We start from the raw sequence: 20,813 nt of genomic DNA on the forward strand, positions 1-20,813 counted from the left end.
AAGCACGAGAGACAACTACAATTCCCAGCATGCCTCGGGGGCAGTCAGGTAGGTGACTTCCGCTTCGCGCGAGCGCCCGTCGCTGGGGCAGCCGGTTTCACTTCCGGTCGGAGGGGCGCTGGCAACTACACTTCCCAGGGCTCAGGTAAGGGAGGGCCCTGGGGTTCGCCTGCCCCCCCCCCCGACCTCTCCCCCCCCTCGGGGCCCTGCTCCCCTCCCCCACCGGCCCCGCATCGAGACCCCCCCCCCGGGGCCCTGCTCCCCTCCCCCTTTGGCCCCGCATCGAGACCCCCCCCGGGGCCCTGCTCCCCTCCTCCACCGGCCCCGCATGGAGACCCGCCCCCCCCCGTTCTGCTCCCCCCCATTGGCCCCCCGTGGAGACACCCCCTCCCCCCCTGGTCCCTGCTCCCCTCCCCCACAGGCCCCGCATCGAGACCCCCCCCGGGGCCCTGCTCCCCTCCTCCACCGGCCCCGCATGGAGACACGCCCCCCCCGTCCTGCTCCCCCCCATTGGCCCCCTGTGGAGACATCCCCTCCCCCCCGGGTCCCTGCTCCCCTCCCCCTTGGCCCCGCATCGAGACCCCCCCCCCCGGGGCCCTGCTCCCCTCCTCCACTGGCCCCGCATGGAGACCCGCCCCCCCCGTCCTGCTCCCCTCTCCCATTGGCCCCCCGTGGAGACCCCCCCCCGGGTCCCTGCTCCCCTCCCCCACTGGCCTCGCATGGAGACATCCCCCTCCCACCCCCGTGGCCCTGCTCCCCGTCCCCATTGGCCCCAGCATAAAGACCCTTCCTCTCTTTCCTCCAGCTCTGTCAGGGCTCTCACCTCAAATATGTTCACCCCCATAAGCAGCAGTCCACCCCGAATTCCCCCCCACCTTTCCCATTTCTAAAGCAAACTCTTGTCTAGGAGCTGCCTGAGCTCCTGGAGGCCTGCGCTCCTAAGCCAGTGGCGCTGGTCTGTGGAAGGGGATGGTGAGTGTGGACAGTGGCTGCTTACTGGAAGGCGGTGGGGACCCTCAGCCCTAGGATCTCTGTACCTGTGTGTGCATATTGCAGGTTTCTGTGTGGTGCCCATCACCAGAGCCTCTCTCTTCCTGCAGCTCTCGGTCTGCCTATGAGAAGATGTCAGAGAGCCCAGCCATCCTGGTCCTTCATCGGTCCCTGCAAAAGTGCTTCCAGGCCATACAGCAGCAGCAAGAGGCTTGGGAGACGGCGCTGACGGACTGTAAGCCTCTCCTGAGCTCCCTCAGCAATCTGGCAGAGCAGATGCAGGCCTGCCAGAAGGTCACATTTGCACATACACCACTGCGAGGCTTCCCGGATCTGGAAGAGCAGTTAAAATATAAGCAACGCTGTGCAGCAGAGACTCTGCTGGAAGAGCTGGTGGGCAAAGTGTAAGAGGCTGTTGTGTCAGGTTGTAAGCACTATGAAAGCCTGGGCAAACATGCTGAGAGAGGTGGGATTCCCCTTCTGGCCTGTTTGCAGGATTCACATCTGAAGGAGAGGAGATAATGTCAACCTAAGCATCACGTTTCTGTCTGGAAATGTTGTACCTATTATTCTAACAATATGTAAAATCATAGCAACTGAAAGTGAGCAAAAAATTGTCCCCTGCCTTTCAATTTGTTTACTTTGACTTTACATGGTGGGCCAGATTCTCAACTGGTGTCAATCAGTGTAGCCTCATTGAGTTCTGTTGGACCTTTGTTGATTTACAATAGCAAAGAATCTGGCCGAGTGTTGTCAAATATTCATTTTCACCCTTTGTCCTCATTTTGTGTCAGTCTTTCTCACAGAGTCTTGGAAGTATGTGTGTTTGTGTGGGATGAGCATTTTAAAAAAGGAGAAATATATAATTGTAAAACCACAAGAATTATTAGGGGTCTCAGCCATGTGTAATACTTAATAGTTTAGAGGAGTTAATAGTACTCATTAGATTTCAAGTTACAGTGTCTCTTTAAATTATGTGATTTAATTTAGCAGCATGTTCTATACGATCAGTTATACAGTCACATAGGCTTTCAGCAGCATGTTCTATACGATCAGTTATACAGTCACATAGGCTTGCCTTTTCCTTGCATGAATTCCCTAGTCCCAGTTCAGGTTACTGCATATTGTTGAACTCACCAAACTGTCAGTGCAAGGGGAAGCACTTTTTTTGTTTAAAGCAAGTACTGAGACTTGTCCATGTAATTCATTTTGGGGTACAAAGTGAGTGAGGCCACCCTTTGGAAAACACAGCCGTGAGTATGACTCTCTGTTTTCACAGAGCTGACTTGCAGAAAGTGCGGGATGTAGTTAGTGGCTACGTGGGCACTGTTTTCCAACTCTATGAGCAGCATGCGGATGTGCTAGGTTTTGAAGCTTCTGTGCAGCGTACTGCTCTTATCCCCTCGCTGGCAGACATGTTGGAATGGCTGCACAATATTGAGAGATATTACCGACATGTGTATCCTTTGCTAGAAAAGCTAAAAGTTTGTAGCTCAAACAGGTCAAGGAGGTTGTTGTCTTGATTCATGTCAACAGAACTGGATTTGGCTTTCTTTATTTGTGAGTTGTCATCAGCTGGTGTCCAGTAAGGTCACAATAAAACCTCACCAAGCATCTTGATGGACAGCTCTGGCAAATTGCTCCTGCCTCCACCTTCAGGAGTCAGTCTCCTGGCCCTGCTGTTTGGCCAAGGGAAATGAGATGAATAGGGAACATTTTTAGTAAGTGAATTTCTCAAAGAATCTAGAAAATACAGTCCATAGAGGGGGAAGAAGCTTAGATACTTGGGGTGACTATCGTTAGTGTGTTTTGACAAGGAACAACAAATAGAGCTCTTTCAGCATGTCCTGGTGGGAGGGGGAGTTGGACTGCAGGACTACAATGGGTCCCTACTCTCTCTTTTGAGCTCATAACTTCCTAAGAAGTCAGCTTGCTTGTGTTTCCTTCTCACCTCCCACCGGCCCCATATTTCAATCCTTACCTTCCAGAAAGATACCTGGAGAGTAAATTCCTTCTTCTCCAAGTCAGATATGAGAACTTGCCAGACATGCAAACCCTGCCGCAGTCCTGGGAGAGGATTTTGGAGAACAATAGCCGAAACATAGTTCAAGGTATTTTCATAAAACTCTTAAACATCTTAATGTGAGCTTAGTGCTATTGAAAGGGGCTGGTGTGGTGGCCCTGGAGACTGAAAGCCACTGTTTATCACCTGAACCTGTACTGTATTGGGTTTGTTTAGTCTGGAAAAGGGAAGACTGAGGGGGGGACATAACAGTTTTCAAGAACGTAAAAGGTTGTTATAAAGAGGAGGGAGAAATTTTTTTTTCTTAACCTCTTAAGGACAGGACAAGAAGCAATGGGCTTAAATTGCAGCAAGGGAGGTTTAGGTTGGACATTAGGAAAAACTTCCTAACCGTCAGGGTGGTTAAGCACTGGAATAAATTGCCTAGGGAGGTTGTGGAGTCTCCATCATTGGAGACTTTTAAGAGCAGGTGAGACAAACAACTGTTAGGGGTGGTCTAGAGCAGTGTTTCTCAAGTTATCTGATGTGGGGGACTGGCAATTTTTTTTTCCAATGTGTGCGCAGACCTGCAGCCGATGGCTCGTGGACTAGCACCGGTCCATGGACCAGCACTTTGAATAGCACTGGTCTAGATAATACTTAGTCCTGCCTTGTGTGCAGGGGACTGGACGAGATGCCCTCTCGAAGTCCCTTCCAGTCCTATGATTCCATGCAGCCACAACAATGTCTATCAATTAGTGCTACCATTGCAGTATTGGTTATATGGATGCTTGTCCTATGAGAACTGGACTGAGACCCACTGAATGATCACTATCTGGTAACAACTTGAAGTCACTGCACACCTGGACTTGACTGGAAATGGGACCTTTGAATAGAGGCAAAAGGTTCAGTATCCCATTTACCAGTCCTAAGATATTGAATTGTTGGTGGGTTATTCCCCGTTGGTCCTTGGTAATAAGTGGGGAAGTTCTCTGTTTGTGTATGTGTGTGTGTGTGTATGTATTATGACAAAAATAACACTTAGTGCAACATTAATGGCTTCTGTTTTTTCCTCCCAACTTAGACACTCTTCTGAAGGTCTCCTTTCTGGAGACTCTGTGAGGAGCTCTATTACTAACCAGCTTGCAGAGAGAAAACACCAGAGGATTTGTGTGAAATGATTAGTTTTGGGTGCCTGGGATAATACCTTGTTCAGGATACCCATGAAGAAGCTGGATTTGCTGAATGAGCTAGCCCAGTGCAGGGGTTTCCCTTGCTCTCTGCTATGAGCTAAGTGGTGTGTTAAAAGTCAAACAAGCCTGGCACCCAGTGCGAGTGTCTCTGCTGCTTCCTTGGCTTATGAAAGTGGACTTGATGTAGCAGCTGAAACAGTGGCTTGGCTCATAAACTGAAGACAAGGGGAAAATGACAGATGTGGAATTTCTTCTTTAGCTCAGGGAGAGCTGCCAGCAGCAGCGCTCGTGGACTTTTTGTCTGCCAATGGAAATATACTTTTTTAATAAAATATGTGTCTGTCTGTGGTTAATGGCACACTGCAGTTCTACCCCAGGTAGCTAAATAAATGTTAGAGCAAAAACTTCCACTTAAAAATATTCCTTGTGTGATACCTACTGTCATTACATGTAACACTAAAGATTGCTACAGCATGAAGTCTAAAGAGAAACTTCTGATTGCTGACAAATGCACAAAAGAAGCCATCTGTCTGTTCAGTTTCCTTGTTTCCTTTTTTTACTTGTGTGGGGCCTTCACCCAGAAAGGCCAAAGAAAAACCTGTTTTCAAAAAGTGATTATGAAGCTGAAATAGTGGCAGGTGCCGCTGTAGTTGTGGAAACTACATTTAGTATTTTCTGAATTTACTAGATTTCAAATTGCTGGCTCCAAGTAGAACAGATAATAGATACAAGTCCTTAAGTAAAGAATTCTAGCTCACTTCTCTAGCAAGGGCTGGCATTTTACTGCTGCTCTCTGTCCCAGGAGGTAAAGTGATTAATATTTAAAAGTAAGATACTTCTCCATTACAGGGCAGATAGTGATAAGCAATTCAAATTGGCTTTATATCCCAGCCAGGCAGCTGTAAGACAAGCTTCCTGTCAGTGCTGTTCTGAGCGAGCTTCCCCTGATTTTAGCACTTGCCTTTGGTGGGGTGCAGGCTCCTTACGTGTAGAACCTTGGGCTTCTGCAGGGTAGAGACTATCCAGTATGCTGTGCTGAATTGTGCTTCTGGGCCTCCCACCAATGTTACCGGGAGCTGTGGGCAGTGTGAATCCATTTAGCTGTAGCCTGATGGTTTTGGAATGTAGTCTTTACTGAGAACACCAAAGTCATTTCACTTAAGACCTAAAGATGGACTTGACCTCCGTCCTAGAGGTGAAAGGTGAGGGCTTGTCCATGCTATGCGCACCAGTGGTGAAAATAAAATGGCCAAGCATCCTATTATGAAACGTTTAACATAGTTTCATCTTCCTCCACAAGGGGGAGGTATTGCAGTTCTGCTAACCAAGTAGTTTTGCCGGGAATGATGCCAGGAACAGGAAGGGCTTTGCACTATGTAAAAGGGAGAAAGTTGACTATTGTGGCATTGCTAACAACCCCACCAGGAAGGTGCTGGTAAGAAAGTGCTGCCCTTTGCTATACAGCTCTCCCTTTTCCTTCTGGGTGGGTTGATGTGATGGAGATTTTGAAAGCAGTATGGAGACCAATGTCCTCCATGCTAAAAGTATCACACCCTTTTGCTTGTGGCAGGTGCTGTCCCCTGGGGCTGAGGCAGCATGTGCTGAATAGGGAACAGAAGATTTAATTCTACACCTTTCTAAAAGCACATGGCACAGGCTACTGAGAGACTTGTTCCCTGTGTTTCTCTGTGCAGCCTAGAGAATAAGGGTGGGTACCTTAAGCACCACTGAAAGCATTGCCAAGAGATGTACGAAGGAGGGGGCATTCTCCCCAAAATGTGCATGCTTGGTCCTCACCACTTACTGGTGACAAGACACTCAGATGGCAGAATAGACTCCAAACTATTAAGATTTAATCTATAGCTCGTCCCAACCCACCTCCAATTGCAGCCTGAGCAAAGAGATGAGCCTTGTCGTGTGCTGGGGGAGTGAATTCCAAACCCAAGAGCCCTCGGCTCTGCAGCAAACCACCTACCCTACCATGAGCCTGTAAGTCATTAACCAAACATCACGCTCAATGGTATCGAAGGCTGCAGACCGCGGTAAACATACCACGTAGGACAGGTACCTGTCCTCTGGCCACATTGCCTGGGGAGATCAGCAATGACCCAAACTAGGGCCTAGGCTGACACCAGATGGATTTCGCTTTAAAGACCCATTCAGTGAGAGATGTAGCTCTTTGTTTCCTGGCTCCAGACACTGTGCAGTTAATAGGAATTATACCTGCTAAAGGGAAACAGAGAAACACCTCTTTGTGCTTTGCTTTTAGAATGAAATGACTCAAGCCCAAGGAGCCATTTGGCCACATGAGGGCACTGCTAGACCTGCCTAGGGAGGGGAGCATATTATCAGCTGTGTGCTTCTGGGAGCACGAATGCCTCCTGTCTGCTGACAGTGTTGGCCTTATGAATTTTTTTTTTTATCTGCTCTTTTAATTGGAATGGAAGATAAAAAGAACTGCCTCCCTGCCTTTGCTGTGTCTCAAGTCTGCCCAGCTTAGTCCCTCCTCTGCTAATACAGAGCCCACATTAGATGCCAGGGAACCCTTTGGGTACACCTGCAATGTACATGTTCTCTCAGCAGTCAGAGGTACACTCGCAGGGGTGTCTAGCCAGGGGGCAGTGCTCCCATACAGGCTCCATCTGACTGGTCCCCATCCCTGCCGTGTGTGTGATTAAGAGTTAAGGCAAAGGTGCTCAATGCATCTCTCACATAACAAAGCTTTTGTGCCCAGCAACAGCAGGGGTATTGATTGGCCACGCAGCACCCTGTATCCCTCTGAGCTGGACTGCGGGAGGTCACATGGCAACTTCTGCACTGGCACAGGAGAGGCCAGCAGTCCTGCTTGTGCAGTAGCAGCCTTGTGAGTTACAACACTTCTTGTTTTTGGCCTATTGCAATTGGTGAGAGATGCCTGGCTGGTTTCCTGGTGAAGACCATGCCGCTTTCCTCCTCTGTACCAGGGGAAGCAGCTTGGAGGGAGATAAGACTCTTGACTCTGCCTTGTCACATGCTTGGTTTAGAGATTTCACCCCAGAGGCTCTGTCCTCCTTCAAGAGATGGACTTCAACTTCCAGGGTTGGTGGCCTCTATCCCCGTCAAGGGGCATTTATTACAGTAATGCTCCCTTCTGTGCGCATTAATGGTAGATTGGCTAAAGGGTGGGCTCAAACCAGCTTGAATTCCATGTGCATGTGAATTCATAGAATCATAGACTTTAGGTCAGAAGGGACCATTATGATCATCTAGTCTGACCTCCTGCACAACGCAGGCCACAGAATCTCACCCACCCACTCCTGTAACACACCACTACCCTATGTCTGAGCTATTGAAGTCCTCAAATCGTGGTTTAAAGAATTCGAGGTGCAGAGAATCCTCCAGGAAGTGACCGTGCCCCATGCGGCAGAGGAAGGTGAAAAACCCCCAGGGCCTCTGAATTCTGTGGATTCCCTGCAAAAACTTAACACAGGAATGTGACTGTGCAATGAGTCAAGGTGCAAATATCCCAGAGCCTTGCACTGAGTCATCTCCCTCTAAAGGAAGTGCGATAAGACCTCTTCCTCCTCCGGCAGGGTTTTAAGCTAAAGCAGATGATGTTGTGAAGATGTTAGTTTGGGAGATCAGTCTTGAAGAGCATGGCTTCCTGAGGGTCACAGGTGCCACAGAACTCTGTCGGAGGAATGCTCTACCCTGCAGGTGGAGCACTCTTTCCCCTAGAGAGAGGCTCTTTTCTAACAGCCTGCCCACCACTAACCAAAACCCACCACTCGCTCACTTCTGTGGCCTGTATCAATGGCTTCTCGCTATTTAGTGCTTCTCTACAACTGGCACAGACAGGGCTGCAGCACAGTGGCAGCCCATTAATGAGGCTGGTGAACGTTTCCCTGTGTACCTCGCTGGGTGGCAGCTTCTTGTGTTTCTATTCATCTCACCTTCCCCCCCCCCCCCCCAAGAGTTTATCTCCCACCCCACACCCAGCCTCTGAAATTCAGCACCTGGCTTTATCTCTGGTTGGTTTGCGACCACTTGTGTCCCATCCAATGACGGAGTGACTGGTTAAGGATTACGAGCCATTGGCTGCTACCTGGGATTCACCTCATCCAGGTTCCACTGAAATGCTGCCTGCTTCTCCTGGGCTTAAGGGGCAAGCTGTGGCAGGTGAAAGGGGAGGACTGAGGCTGGTCTGTGGGCTTGTGGGGTTCTGGTGTCCGAGTGTTACAGCTGCACCTGGTGGCCCTCTCCAGTGTTAGAGCTTCAGCGGAGTTCCCTGTGATGGGTCGACGCATCCTCCAAAGTACTGGCCTTTGGAGAGGATCTCAAACTGAAGTCCCCTCGCCCACACAGAAATTAAAGATCCCAAGAGATAATCCAGGTGTCCATGGTCACATCACCGCCTCCTCCCCCCAATAGCTGGGGGTTTGAAGCAGTGAACAAGCTACTGCAGACCTGTAGGTCCGTACACTTGCACAGGGCTTGTGCTGCCAGGACGTAGCTCGTTACTCTACAAAATGCTTTGGGAACAAGTAGCATTTGGGAGGTGGTGGGGAAACCCAAGACAGTTCTCAGGTGTGTCAGGGTGATCACACCTTGCTTCAGAGTATATGCTGCAACTTAGGCCCTCGTCCCTCCCTGTTGTACACCTGCCTGAACCAGCCAGGAGAAGAGACTGCTTCTAAGCTCCCGCTTCATACACCGTTGGAGTGTGTGCAGAAGGAAGCGGAAGTCTGGTAATACAAGCAACTGATGCTGACACATCCCATCAGCATACTGGCATCAAGCTTACATGTTTTATGGGCTTTCTTCGGCCTGCTGTGTGATGGCTTTCACATCCCATGACTGTCACCCATAAACACCTTCTTAGTTTTAATAACATGCACCCAGTCAGCTTTAATAACACTTTCTTGGCCAAGGAGTTGCTATATGCAGATAATGTGCGGAGTGATTTCTACAGCCTGGGAGCCTCATGTCACCCCCCTCCCCGGCCCCCCGCCCCACACCAGTCAGACCGCAACACCGGAGAAAAACAAACGCCAGCCAGGGGTGGGGTACTGGAGTTTGTCAGTGGTTTTTCTAGGGGGCAGAACTGCAATTTGATTGCTAAAGCAAAGGCTGTGGGCCAAACGCTGCTGCCCTTACATGGAGCAGTGGGTCAGCCCCAGATCAATGGGAGTATTTGCAGAGTAGCATGCTATCCCACCTGAGTAAGGATAGCAGCTAGGAAGTCAGGCTATTCTGGGTAACTGTCCACAAATAAAGACCAGGGTTTCTAAGGTTTAGAAGCCACTCTCTGAGCTGCTTGTCCATGAAATGCACCCCCCTCTCTTTTGTGTCATATGTGGGTAGGACGGGTTCATCCAGACCCATTCCATCAGGGCTGTATCCCTCAGTGACCTTCATTCCCCATTTCTGAAGCAGCATCAGTGAAGACAAAGCAAAACATGAAACCTGCCCCAAATCCAGGGAGTTTAGGAGCCAGCTCTTGCAGGAAGAGGGACGAGGCTAATGGAAAACATGCCAGGTCCCACTGCAAATGCTGATGATCAGTTCTTGAAATATCATTTAGCAACATGGGCTGACCCCCTCCTGGTTTTTGAGGGATGGAATCTGAGAGGGCTGGCAGCCCCAACTGACAAAGAACATCTTTGTGGGCTCATTCTCAGTACGCAGGGCAGGATGCTGGCAAAGACAATGATCAGACATTGACTTCCGTTGAGATGGAGGTTGAGGTATCTGCCTTGGCCCCAGAAATCTCAGGTGACAATAGATCATGATGTTCCCAGAGCCAGGCAGCCTGTGTACTGCATGGATCACTACCTGTAGATCTGAGTCCGGAAACCTCCGCTCTGACCACGAGTTTCTGAAGCACAGCTTCATAAAGGAGGAATGGAGCTGGAGACCTGGCACAGGCCAGTATGAACTTGCCTTATGTTCTCAGCCAGTCAAGAGCCAGGGGTTTGTGCCATTCAGATGAATGGGAATGGGTGTCCACTTCCTGTAAGACGTTTTGTGAATCATCTCCCCCTGACAGTACATAGGGACACTGGAATGGGACTCTGCTATTGGTGACATTTGCCTCTGTCCAATGTGGTGTCATACTTTGAGATCCGAGAGACTGCCTAGAGCCCGGCTATACCTGCGTATCGTGGGGATTAGCTGAATCTGCACGAACATATTAAAACAATATGGGGTGGGATCTTCAGAAGTGCTTGGCCTTTGCCTTACCCTTCTCCCACTGCAGCCCATGGGAGTTTCACCAAACACCCAGTGGGAGCAGAATTAGGCCAATGCAAACTTTGAAAATTCTACTCAGATTAAATTAATTGAGCTTCACAAGAGCTCTGGGAGACCATTAAGGGCTAGAGAGAGTTTACTTCTCCCACCCCTGGGATATAACCTACACATCATAGTTTAGGACAGGAAGTGAAGGTTGTCTTGTCGAACTGAAACTGTAGGAAGGCAGAATATAATGGAGCTGGAATTTGACTAGGACTGTTGAGGGCTCATTAATCAGGGAGCCGTTTTCAATGCATAACAACAGCAACTTTATTGAAGCTCTAAAGTTCTGGACAATGTTCCATAGTCATCAGAAAGCATTCTGAACTATCCACACCCAGAGATATGTCTGTCTGTTATGCAGAACTTTATACAGAAAGCCTTAATTTGAAACACTTATTTCTAGCTCTCATGGTTACGGAGAAATGCTTGAAAACATGACCCAAATGTAACCTGGTGGCTCAGAAGCCAGAAGGCAAACAAATCAAAAATAACCAATTTTATTTTTAGTCGAATGATTTTTTAGCTATCGTCATGATGTTTGCGGAGCCATTCTTCTGGATTGAGTTAACTAATAATCAGTGAACCAGGGCTGGCCACGCTGCTCTACTTTTGAAGAATACCATGAGAGCTTGATGGGTCAGAAGTGGCCGTGACCCCGCTCAGACTCCAAATGGGGTGATGCTGAGTGCCCCTGCATTTTGGAGGTGATTATTTCATTGTGCTGTAACGCTCGCAGTTGACAGGACATTCCTTTGAGTGCATTTGTCTGCAGTTCTCTGGGAAGGCCAAGGCCCAAATGCATCTTCACATCAGAGTACTCTAATTGAACACAACTGTGGGCTGAGATGGATTTCGGGAACTGTACCTTACAGCTCAGACAGCCTGCCAAGATCCCCAGCTGTTAACAAGAATGTCTTTCCTCACATGTGTTAATTCCTTTTAAGCCAGGATCCATCAGAGGATCTCTGCAGGGCAGGGGGCTTCCCACGCTGAAGCTGTGAATTCAGGACATCACTAGTTTGCATTGTGGAGGAGAAGGTGGTTTCTACAGAAATGATACACATTTCTCAACACTCAGCTTTGCTTTTGAAAAGTGTGGGAGGAGGATTGGGAATGGTCCTCTGGACAGAGTCCTGGCTGCATCTGAAAACAGTTAATCAGTCAGCATCCCTTGTAGCACCAGAGAGATCCCCATGACCCAGAGCATGCTATGGGGCAAGGAGTGTCCCATTGCAGTGGGTATGGCTATGCTACAAGCATTACTGCAGCTAGGCCGCTGTCACGTCGACACTTGGTGTGCGATGGAAGGGGTTCCTCTGTTGTTGTAGAAAATGGAGACGCGGCAGTGAGGTCGGCAGAAGAACTCCTTTGACCTAGCAGTGTCTGTAGTGTGGGTTAGGTCAACCTGCAAAATTGTTCACAGCCCTGAGCTAGGTTGAGCTAACTCTTAAGTGTAGACCAGGTCAAAAGCTTGTTTTTTCACAACTCTTCCTCTGGAATGTCCCATTACATGTTGTCACACGCCCTGTCTCCAGGCCGTGCCTCAGTTTCCCCTCTGGCTATATAAATCAGTCCTGAAGCAAACTTTAATTCAAAAACTTTTGTGTGTGTGTGTGTGCGGGGGGGTGGGGAGGGGAGATAACAGGTGCTGCCGGGAGCACCCGATTACTCCCAGGGGTATTCCACAGGTTGTCGTGGGCCAGTTAGGCCCTAATCCTTCCTGAAGATGCCATTTTGAAGAGCATGCCACTGGGACAGCACACTCTTCAAAATGGCATCCCCCATGCAATAGCAGACAAAGCCCCTCAGTGCGGGATGGGGACAAACCACCCCAAAAGAAGACTGTCCAGTTTAAACTGGATGAATGGCTGGCTGGCCTGTCTGTCTGATCTCATCACTGCAGCATCTGAGAACCTATCCTGGGCCTCAAGAACAGAAGTTCAGTTCCTCCTGCCAGGCAATGAGGAATCTCCTGAGTGGTGTTCAGTCACCACTCAGTGCCCGAGGCACTTGCAAGAGTTCTGCTTTATTCTGTACGCGGTTCCAACTGGCTGGGCAGAACAATAATAAAATCTTCCCAGAGCCCCACCCAGCCTCTCTGTCTGGGGAGGTGCAGCTCCTAATACCACATTCTGTAGCTCTCTGGGGACCCTCATCCTGGGGGCTGAAGATTCAGAGTTCTAATCTCCATAGGAGCCTCACAGTCCATGTGACTAATTCACCCTGAGTAAATACATCTAGATGTAAATGAAAGTGAATCTGAGCTCTTTTACTTGTCGAGGAAGTTCCTTTAGAGAGTATGCTGGGCAGCGCTCTGTCTTTCAGGAATGCAATAAAGCAAGATTAGCAGCTGGAGCTACCCTGTTAAAATAGAGTACAAAGTCCATGCTTTGATTTTCAGCTCTGCCCCCCTCTGATTTAATGTGAAAATAGTTACTTTCCATTTGCAGGAAAAGCACAAAGTAATAAATCAGTTCCGAAAATTAAATAGCCACAAAGCGTTTATAGAAACAGCTGACTTTTATCATCTAGTTTGCATTTCATATAAGTAACATTCAGTACGGACGTTGCAGTGAGCTTATAATGTGATTATAGCGAGACTGCTCTGCACAGCTTTGCTTGAAACATGGGGGATTTGCTAAGAGTAATTTGACTTTCAGTGCATTTTCCTCGGTTCTTTCTTCTGGTCTTAGAGTGGTAGCTGTGTTAGTCTGTATCAGCAAAAACAACGACAAGGCCTTGTGGCACCTCAGAGACTAACCAATTTATTTGAGCAAAAGCTTTCGTGGGCTAGAACCCACTTTAAATTTGTTAGTCTGTAAGATGCCACAAGGACTCCTCATTGTTTTTTCTTTTGGTCTTGCCACCATCAGAGCAAATTTAGGGACTACTGAGCAGTATGCCCTCGGAAACCTGCCAGATGGTAATAACGTTGTGTCTGAGACGTGCCCTTGAGCGTACGTATGTCTAAAAGCTGCACTGAACTCCCACTGACGTGACAGTGACCCCAGGCTTGCCAGCTAAATGAATGTGCTGGATGAATCAGATTGAAAGAAATAGCAACCAAACAAGAAACTTTGCACCAAATTTATGCCTGTCTGTCTCTCTAGCTTAGGTTGCAGGCATTAAATGCAAGTTTAAGCTAAGCACTACAAAAGCCCATTGAAATAGACGCTTCTCTTGCCTAAAGTTCAGAGAGTTACATTTCCTTGGTTTTTTTCTTTTTCTAAATCCTTCTTGTGGGTAGAGGCACCTGCAAAGAGGGGAGTTTTTGCACTGGGCTTTGAAAATGGACAAAGTAGGTCTCGTTCCAACTTCCCCCTTTGAAAAGCTGCCCCATAGTCTAGCACCTAGAACTTTGAGAATGCCCCAAAATGTTCCTAAGCATTTTTAATGTCTGCTTCCTTGGTGAATGAACCTGTCTGGGTGGGTCCCAGATGGAGAGGTGCTTTCTGAAGTAGTCTGGACTCATCCACCACGGAGATGGGCACAGTATAAGATCTTTAATAGATAGACCACAGAGGGCTTTGACACTTAGGACCAGAATCTTAGATCCAGAAGCAAACTGGGAGCCAGAGGCGGGCCCAGGACACTGGTGGCTAGTCCACCTCCAGAGTTGTGTAGCAGGGCTGCTAGGTCCTCAGCTGAGAGGAACAGGCCCAGACTCCCAGCCCGTAGATGAGGTGGATAAAGATGCTTGTCTTTTTTTTTTTTAATAGAAGGCTTTCGTTGGTGAACAGTCTGTATTGAACAGCCTCTCCCAGTGCCTTGCCTTGCTCTGGCCAGCAGAATGCCACTTCATTCTGGCCCATGCCCACATTTGAAATACCAGGCTCCTGACCTTGTAACTCTGATGACTGTCTTCTCTCCTTTCCAAAGGATTTTGTGGATGAAATCATCACATCCCTTTGATATCAGGCCTGGGGCTTTGCTGGCCTCTGCATGAGCGGGACTTCAGCCCTGGACTTGCATCTCACTAATATCTCTCGACAAAGCGCATGCACGAGAGCACTCAGGCTCAGCCCAATGCAGATTTCTGTTCCCTTGAGCGTTGTCTTTGCATATAATTAAATCTGATGTGGCTGCAGTGCAGCTTATTGACCCACCAATACCTTGGCAAGTTGGCGTGAAGCCGGCAACCGGGGACGCAGGGAGGATGCAAGTGAGAACAATTTGACATTTAGTGTTTGACTTTTTAAAAGATGAATGTTTTCTGACAAGGGGGATTCAGATGAGTTTACTCCGCTCTGCAGACTAATTCATATGATCAAGTTCCCAAGAACTTTGCCCTCATGGCATGCTGGGACTAGTGGTCTGAAAAAAGTGTGTGTGGGGTCTATCATAATCTGGGAGCAGCAGTTTTGGTAATCCAAGTGCTTATAGTGCACCCATCACTGACTTGCTCAATTTTTATTTTTTTCCCCAGGTCTGTGACCCCTTGTGACTCCCTCTACCTTTAAGCATTGGCACCTGGCATTGGCCCCTGTCGGAAGACAGTATTCTGGGCTAGATGGACCTTTGGTCTGACCCAGTGTGGCCATTCTTATGTTCTTATGCTGAGACTAAAACACACAGGTGTCTAGCCCCAGACTCAGAACTCCAGACTTCACCAATTCGATGGAAAGCAATAGAATCATAGAATCCTAGAATATCAGGGTTGGAAGGGACCTCAGGAGGTCATCTAGTCTAACCCCCTGCTCAAAGCAGGACCAATCCCCAATTAAATCATCCCAGCGAGGCCTTTGTCAAGCCTGATCTTAAAAATATCTAAGGAAGGAGATTCCACCACCTCCCTAGGTAACCCATTCCAGTGCTTCACCACCCTCCTAGTGAAAAAGTTTTCCCTAATATCCAACCTAAACCTCCCGCACTGCAACTTGAGACCATTACTCCTTGTTCTGTCATCACCTACCACTGAGAACACTGAGTACTTTCTGGGCTCCTTACCAGTGATGAAACTCTGGGTTTAAAGTAGATTTGAAATCTGAATTTATCACAATGTTGTTTAGCCACATAGGAAATCGCAAAGGGATTTGGAATTTGAATTTCAGTTTAACGTTTAATTAAGGACAGAAATGTGTGATAAAAAGCTCCAGGAGCCATTTAGTTCCATCAGCCTCCATGGCTTTCACACTTCCTCTCTCAGACTTTCATCTTGGCCTCAAACAGAATTTCTTTGTGATTGCAGGCTGCTTCATGGGCTTCTTAAGTTTTATCCACTCAGAAATAAAACACCTCCCCTGCCCCTGTACATGAACAAGTTCAGTCTCTCTCATTCCTACCCTTTGTCTGGCTTCACTCTAATGTTTCTTTAGTGTTTTTGACTTTATTACAGCATTTGTCCTGTTGATCCATTGCTGAGTCCCAAGGAGAGGGAAGGCTCTTAATCCTATAGATGGGAGTTGAATAGGAACACATGTAAATGGGAAGCAAGTTTTTGTTCTTCTGAGCTAACGGGAGGCTCCTGCGGAGTAGAGAATTAGGTCATGCCAACAGGGGAATCCATGGAACAAAAGGTTTTCTGGGCTGGTATGCTCCATCCAGCCCAATCTGGTCAACCCAGCCAACCACATCCAGTCCATCCTGTCCCTGCTACAGTACCAGGACAGCTAGGATGGACTGTTCTGCAGCCTCGTACAGCCAGCCCAGCCAGACTCAGCATATGTACTCCAGCCTAACTCACCTCCTCTGACAGCTCTGGGGAGGTTTTATCATAATCCACCTTCCCGCTTTTCCCCTAGGCCCTTCCACTTCCCTCTCTCCTTCTGTAGAAACAAGTCTACAGTAGGTGTCTCTTGAACTCATTAGAACTCCTTGTCCTGGTTGCCTTCCCTCTAATCTATTCCAGATGTCTAGGACCCTTTATGTTTAGGAGTTCTGCCTTCGTTCCCAATTTATTCTTGGTTTCCTAACTCTTAAATTTAGCTCCCTTTGTTTTCAAACCTTCTCACCAGTTTGAGGAAAACCAATTATATTTCCAAACCTAAGTCAGATGAGAAGTCTGACATCTGCCTTGTATAAGGCTTTGAAAACTACCAACAATCAACACTTTAGAAAGAGCATAGTCTTCCACAGTGCCCAAATTGGAGAAGGCAATTAGAATAATCATAATTCACAAATAGCATAATAGTTTGCCCTGTTCTAGCCCATTTCATTCAAGACTCTGACAGCGCTTTAGAGGAGAGCTCTGCTTATATTCTCCTCTGCTCTGCGTAGCATGTCTTCACGCCACCCTCCTCTGGTACCTTGACAAACCTGCAGAGCACCAAAGGAGACTGGCTGAGGGAATTCATCAGGTCTCCCGACCCCTCTTATCAGAGCAATGACCTCCCACCTCTGACAATAACAGCCATGGGGTGAGGCAGCTGCCTCTCTCTGCACTGCCCTTTCGTGTTACCTCTGACTCCATGACTCATTCATGTCTGCCTGTTCCCAGCTGAGGTTTGGGTGACCAAAAACACTTCTCATGCACTCCGCTGGTGCTTGCACCTTTTCCAGTTTTGCTTAGTGCCCTTCCAGTTTTAACCCTTCCTTGGATAATTTTGTTGCATCCACCACTTTCATATTCCCTGGAATTTTACATACTTCTCTCATGTCCCCTTCCTTGTGCCTAGCAAATGCAAAGTGTGGTGGTGGAGTGGGGATGGGGAGGATTGAACAGACTGAGATCGGAGCCAAGCCTAGAAATATTTGACGGGTGTCAAGCGTTAGGGATGGGAAGAAATGTTCAGGAAGGAATAACTGGCAGTGACAGGATCAAAATGAGCAGAGGACAATTTAGGCTATTAGGGAAAAAAAATTCCTAGCAAGTATGTGGCTTAGATTTTGGAAGAGGCTCTCAGAAGAAGCTGAAAGAGCTGTACCCTGGCGTTATGGGAGCATGGGTCACACAGGCTCTCGGGAATGTCAGTAGGAACCGGCCTGGCCTGGCTGGGAACAGGATGGATTATTCCACTGGGCATTTCCCATTTGAATGTCGGCAGCAATTACCCCATAGCTCCTAGTTATGCCACAAGAATAAAAGTTGTTTATTGGCTCAGAACAAAGTGACCTCACAATCCAAACCTTGTTAAACAGGGCAAGGTTCCCCTTCATTTATCTAAGATGCTTAAAGAGACCCCATTACTGCAGCATTTGAGCACTTCACAATGTTTAATGTATTATTCTGGCAGCACCCCTGTGCAGCGGGGCAATGCAATCATTTCCCTTGTCCAGATGGGGAAGTGAAGCACAGAGAGGTGAAGTGACTTGTGCAGGGTCATCCAGGGAGTCTGTGGCAGAGCCAGGAATTGAATCTGGGTCCCAAGCTGGTGTTCCTAACCACTGACCAATCCTTCGTCTTCAGCTGGCTAGGAAATGTCCAACATGAGAAAGTTCACCTTGGATGTTGTGCGTGTGATGCCATGGACTCGGGCAGCAGTTCTCAAACTGTGGGGTCAGGACCCCAAAGTGGGTTGCAACCCCATTTTAATGGGGTCATCAGGGCTGTCTTAAACTTGCTGTGGCTCTTGGCTGAAGCCTGAGCCGCACCGCCCAGGGCCAAAGCTGAAGCCTTAGGGCTTCAGCCCTGGGTTGCGGGGCTCAGGTTACAGGCCCCCTGGCTGGGGCTGAAGTCTTTGGGCTTTGGCTTTGACCCCTTCCCCACCCAGGGCAGTGGGGCTTGGGCTTTGGCTTCCCCACCCAGGGCAGTGGGAATCAGGTGGACTCAGGCTTCGGTCTCCCCTCCTCGGGTCGTGTAGTAATTTTTTTTTGTCAGAAGGGGGTCGCAGTGCAATGAAATTTGAGAACCCCTGGACGAGGGTAACTCACAGTGGTTTACCTTTAATTGCTTCTTTATGGTACCCTCCGAGACAGGCTGGGCTGGAGTATTTGCCCTGAGTTACCTGTGCAAGTGGAAAAGAAGCAGTTCTGCTCCTGAGAGGTGACCATCTTGTGGCTGTTTGCCTTGAAGAGGGGTTTGTGCTTTATGAATTTGTCCATGAGTCAGACGTCAAAAATGGGTGTGAGGAGAGGCGAGAGAGAGAGAGAGTCTGGAAAAGAAAAATGGATTTGAAGTGATTCTGAATCCCTGACAGGAGCAAAAAGCCCAACTGTCTGTGGCAGCCAGAGCTGGCATGATATCCCAGACACAGACAAAATGTCCTGCTAACAAGGGATTAGTGAATAATCCAGCGTTCCCATTTGCATTAGTCACATCTCTGCTGCAGTCATGTCAGGAAAAGGCAAATCTTAGGGCATGCAGAGTCCTCAGTTAAGGCAAAGAGGGACCAGAGAGCCTGAGTTTGTCAGGACAATCCTTATTTCTCGTAGTAGTGCACTGGCTAAGAGTCGCAATGGTGGATAGACCTGCCTGGAGGTGCCTGCACAGGACACTGCTATTGGTCTAAGCACTAAAGAGTCAATGGTTTGGAGAAAACCCAAACATGCTAGTGGAATAACCCAGAGCCCCTTGAGCTGGACGCTGTTCCACCAAGTCTAAAAAGCTTTTTGGTTGAGTTTAACAAGATTAGTCTATAAGCCTTTGAGATGTCAGTTTGCTGGCAGGTTTGCATTCAGTAGTTTCTGCATTGCCAGGGAATGCAATTGCTCATTTCATTGGCTTGCTTTGATTTCACTAAATCAGACTGTTTCTTTGCTTCCCAATTAGTCCCTTCTGCTCAGCAGTAACAAGCTGAAGAGAGAAGAGTCTGGGGAAGGGGTGCAAAACATTCAACATCCTGGGAGGAGAGTTCTCTGCCTTCCCCCTTCTTTGGGCCAATGGAGATTCAGCGCCAAGAAAGAGAACAGCTAAGCTGTAACAATGTGCCAGGGTGACAGATGTCTGTGGGTTCCAAACCCCCTCCCCCTTCTCTCTGCAGCTCCGGAATAAATTCAAACAGCAACCACTGATTGCACCATCTCCCGGGACACCGTTGTGCTGCTGATGCTCAGAAAGTTCACATCCTCCTGACCCCGGAGCCGGCACTGACATTACTGAGGCTACTAGTGAAAAAACATATCACTACAGAGGCCAGGCCCACTTCGGACCCTGCAATGGGGAAATAAAAACTCCAAGCAGACGCCGGGCCTGATTCCAGGGGTATGGGGCGTTCAGGACTCCAGCTGGAGTCCATAGGAGGTGGCACCTTTCCCACCTGTGAGTCTACAGACGGGAACGGGTGAACAGGTGGGATTTCCAGCCTCCTGCAGTCAGGCCACGAGTGAAAGTGTAAAACACTCCCACACAAATGGACGATGAAAGACACTCGTCAGTGGCTTAACCGTCCCATCGCGAGCGTGTCACGATTTGGAGCTTGGCTGTCGCAAGTTGCTGAACTGGCTCTGATAAAAAGCTGTCTTGACTTTTCTGTCTAATCTTGCTAGGTATTTATACTTGACTCCTCACCATGAGATCTGAGCTCCTACTAGAACTGGCCCAAACCCGAGCCAGGCCTCTTTCAGGCTGGAAAAATTCAGCTAACTTCTGTGTGGGTTAATTTACAACCGTCCTCCACGGTGGAGCTTCTGGTCTTCCCCATTTCTGCCGGAAGGGGAAACGCTATGGAAGAATCTGTTCTCATTTGTATCAGCTGTGGCCAGCGTCCCCAAGAGCTGAATCTTTCGGTGTGTCTCTGAAGCCAGCTGTAGGGTCTTTTGATGTTAGCTTAGTTTTTCCGAGTGTCACTAGTGCCTTGTGAGGTTCTGGTCCTAAACAAAGCACTGTGTGACAACCAGTGAGGAGGTTATGTAGGCCACTGCTGCAAACTGCAAAGAAACCACTCACAAGGAGGTGCTGTTCCGGGTGACTTCTCATGGTGCAGAGATTATTTCATTGGCTTTTGTTTTACATAGCTGAGAAATGCAATGATGCCGCTTGAATGACAATTGTTAAACAAAAAGCTTGGGCCCTACTTTGGTTTAGTGCATGATTTGCATCTCTAATCAGAAGGGATGATGGGAATAGACACATGCTGTTGGCGGAGCTATATTTACCACTGGGGGAGTTGTGTCGCTGGGGAGGAATCTCTTGGAGAGATGCAGTAAATTCCAGTCAGTCAGGTAGGAATTGCATTAGCTACCTGGGAAGCATTTTCTTTTATCAGCTGAGCTACAGAAATCACACAGAGCAATGTGTGTAACACTACGGGGAGGACAGTGACTAAGGGGATAGCTGGAGGTTCTGAATATTGCTGCTTGCAATCTGAGCAGCCGTTTCCAATTTTTGCAGGGCAGTGAAGGGTGTGGCGTGCAGAGGGTTTTTTACAAATCAGACGGAAGCTGTTTGTGCATCTCAGATTCATTTTAGGATGTGTGCCAAAAGAACAAAAGACAGCTTTGGCCTTACAAATAACATAGTCTGCGTCAAACCCTGG

General features: G+C 48.4%; 1 protein-coding gene across 2 annotated transcripts; it reads left to right on the forward strand.

Moving 5' to 3' along the window:
• Nucleotides 1-35: 35 nt before the first annotated feature.
• AIRIM (AFG2 interacting ribosome maturation factor) lies at nucleotides 36-4,595 on the forward strand. Of its 2 annotated transcripts, XM_077837933.1 has the most exons (6): nucleotides 120-145; nucleotides 908-972; nucleotides 1,101-1,394; nucleotides 2,270-2,449; nucleotides 2,983-3,101; nucleotides 4,077-4,595. In XM_077837933.1, exons 3-6 carry the CDS (start codon nucleotides 1,123-1,125, stop codon nucleotides 4,112-4,114), a joined length of 609 nt encoding a protein of 202 aa, XP_077694059.1. In that variant the 5' UTR covers nucleotides 120-145; nucleotides 908-972; nucleotides 1,101-1,122; the 3' UTR covers nucleotides 4,115-4,595. The 2 variants fall into 2 exon arrangements, with proteins under 2 accessions (XP_077694058.1, XP_077694059.1); XM_077837932.1 differs by lacking the exon at nucleotides 908-972 and having other exon boundaries at nucleotides 36-145.
• The last annotated feature ends 16,218 nt before the right edge of the window (nucleotides 4,596-20,813 follow it).

This window comes from Eretmochelys imbricata, chromosome 19, assembly GCF_965152235.1.
Source record: "Eretmochelys imbricata isolate rEreImb1 chromosome 19, rEreImb1.hap1, whole genome shotgun sequence".
Classification (NCBI taxonomy): Eukaryota; Metazoa; Chordata; order Testudines; family Cheloniidae; genus Eretmochelys; species Eretmochelys imbricata.

What these genes read in the sequence shown, in the direction of transcription:
- AIRIM (XM_077837932.1), top strand. Translation starts at nt 1,123, where the DNA reads ATGTCAGAGAGCCCAGCCATCCTGGTCCTTCATCGGTCCCTGCAAAAG. An exon ending in GAAGAGCTGGTGGGCAAAGT is followed by an intron (nt 1,395 to 2,269) that starts GTAAGAGGCTGT and finishes CTGTTTTCACAG; the next exon opens with AGCTGACTTGCAGAAAGTGC. An exon ending in TAGCCGAAACATAGTTCAAG is followed by an intron (nt 3,102 to 4,076) that starts GTATTTTCATAA and finishes CTCCCAACTTAG; the next exon opens with ACACTCTTCTGAAGGTCTCC.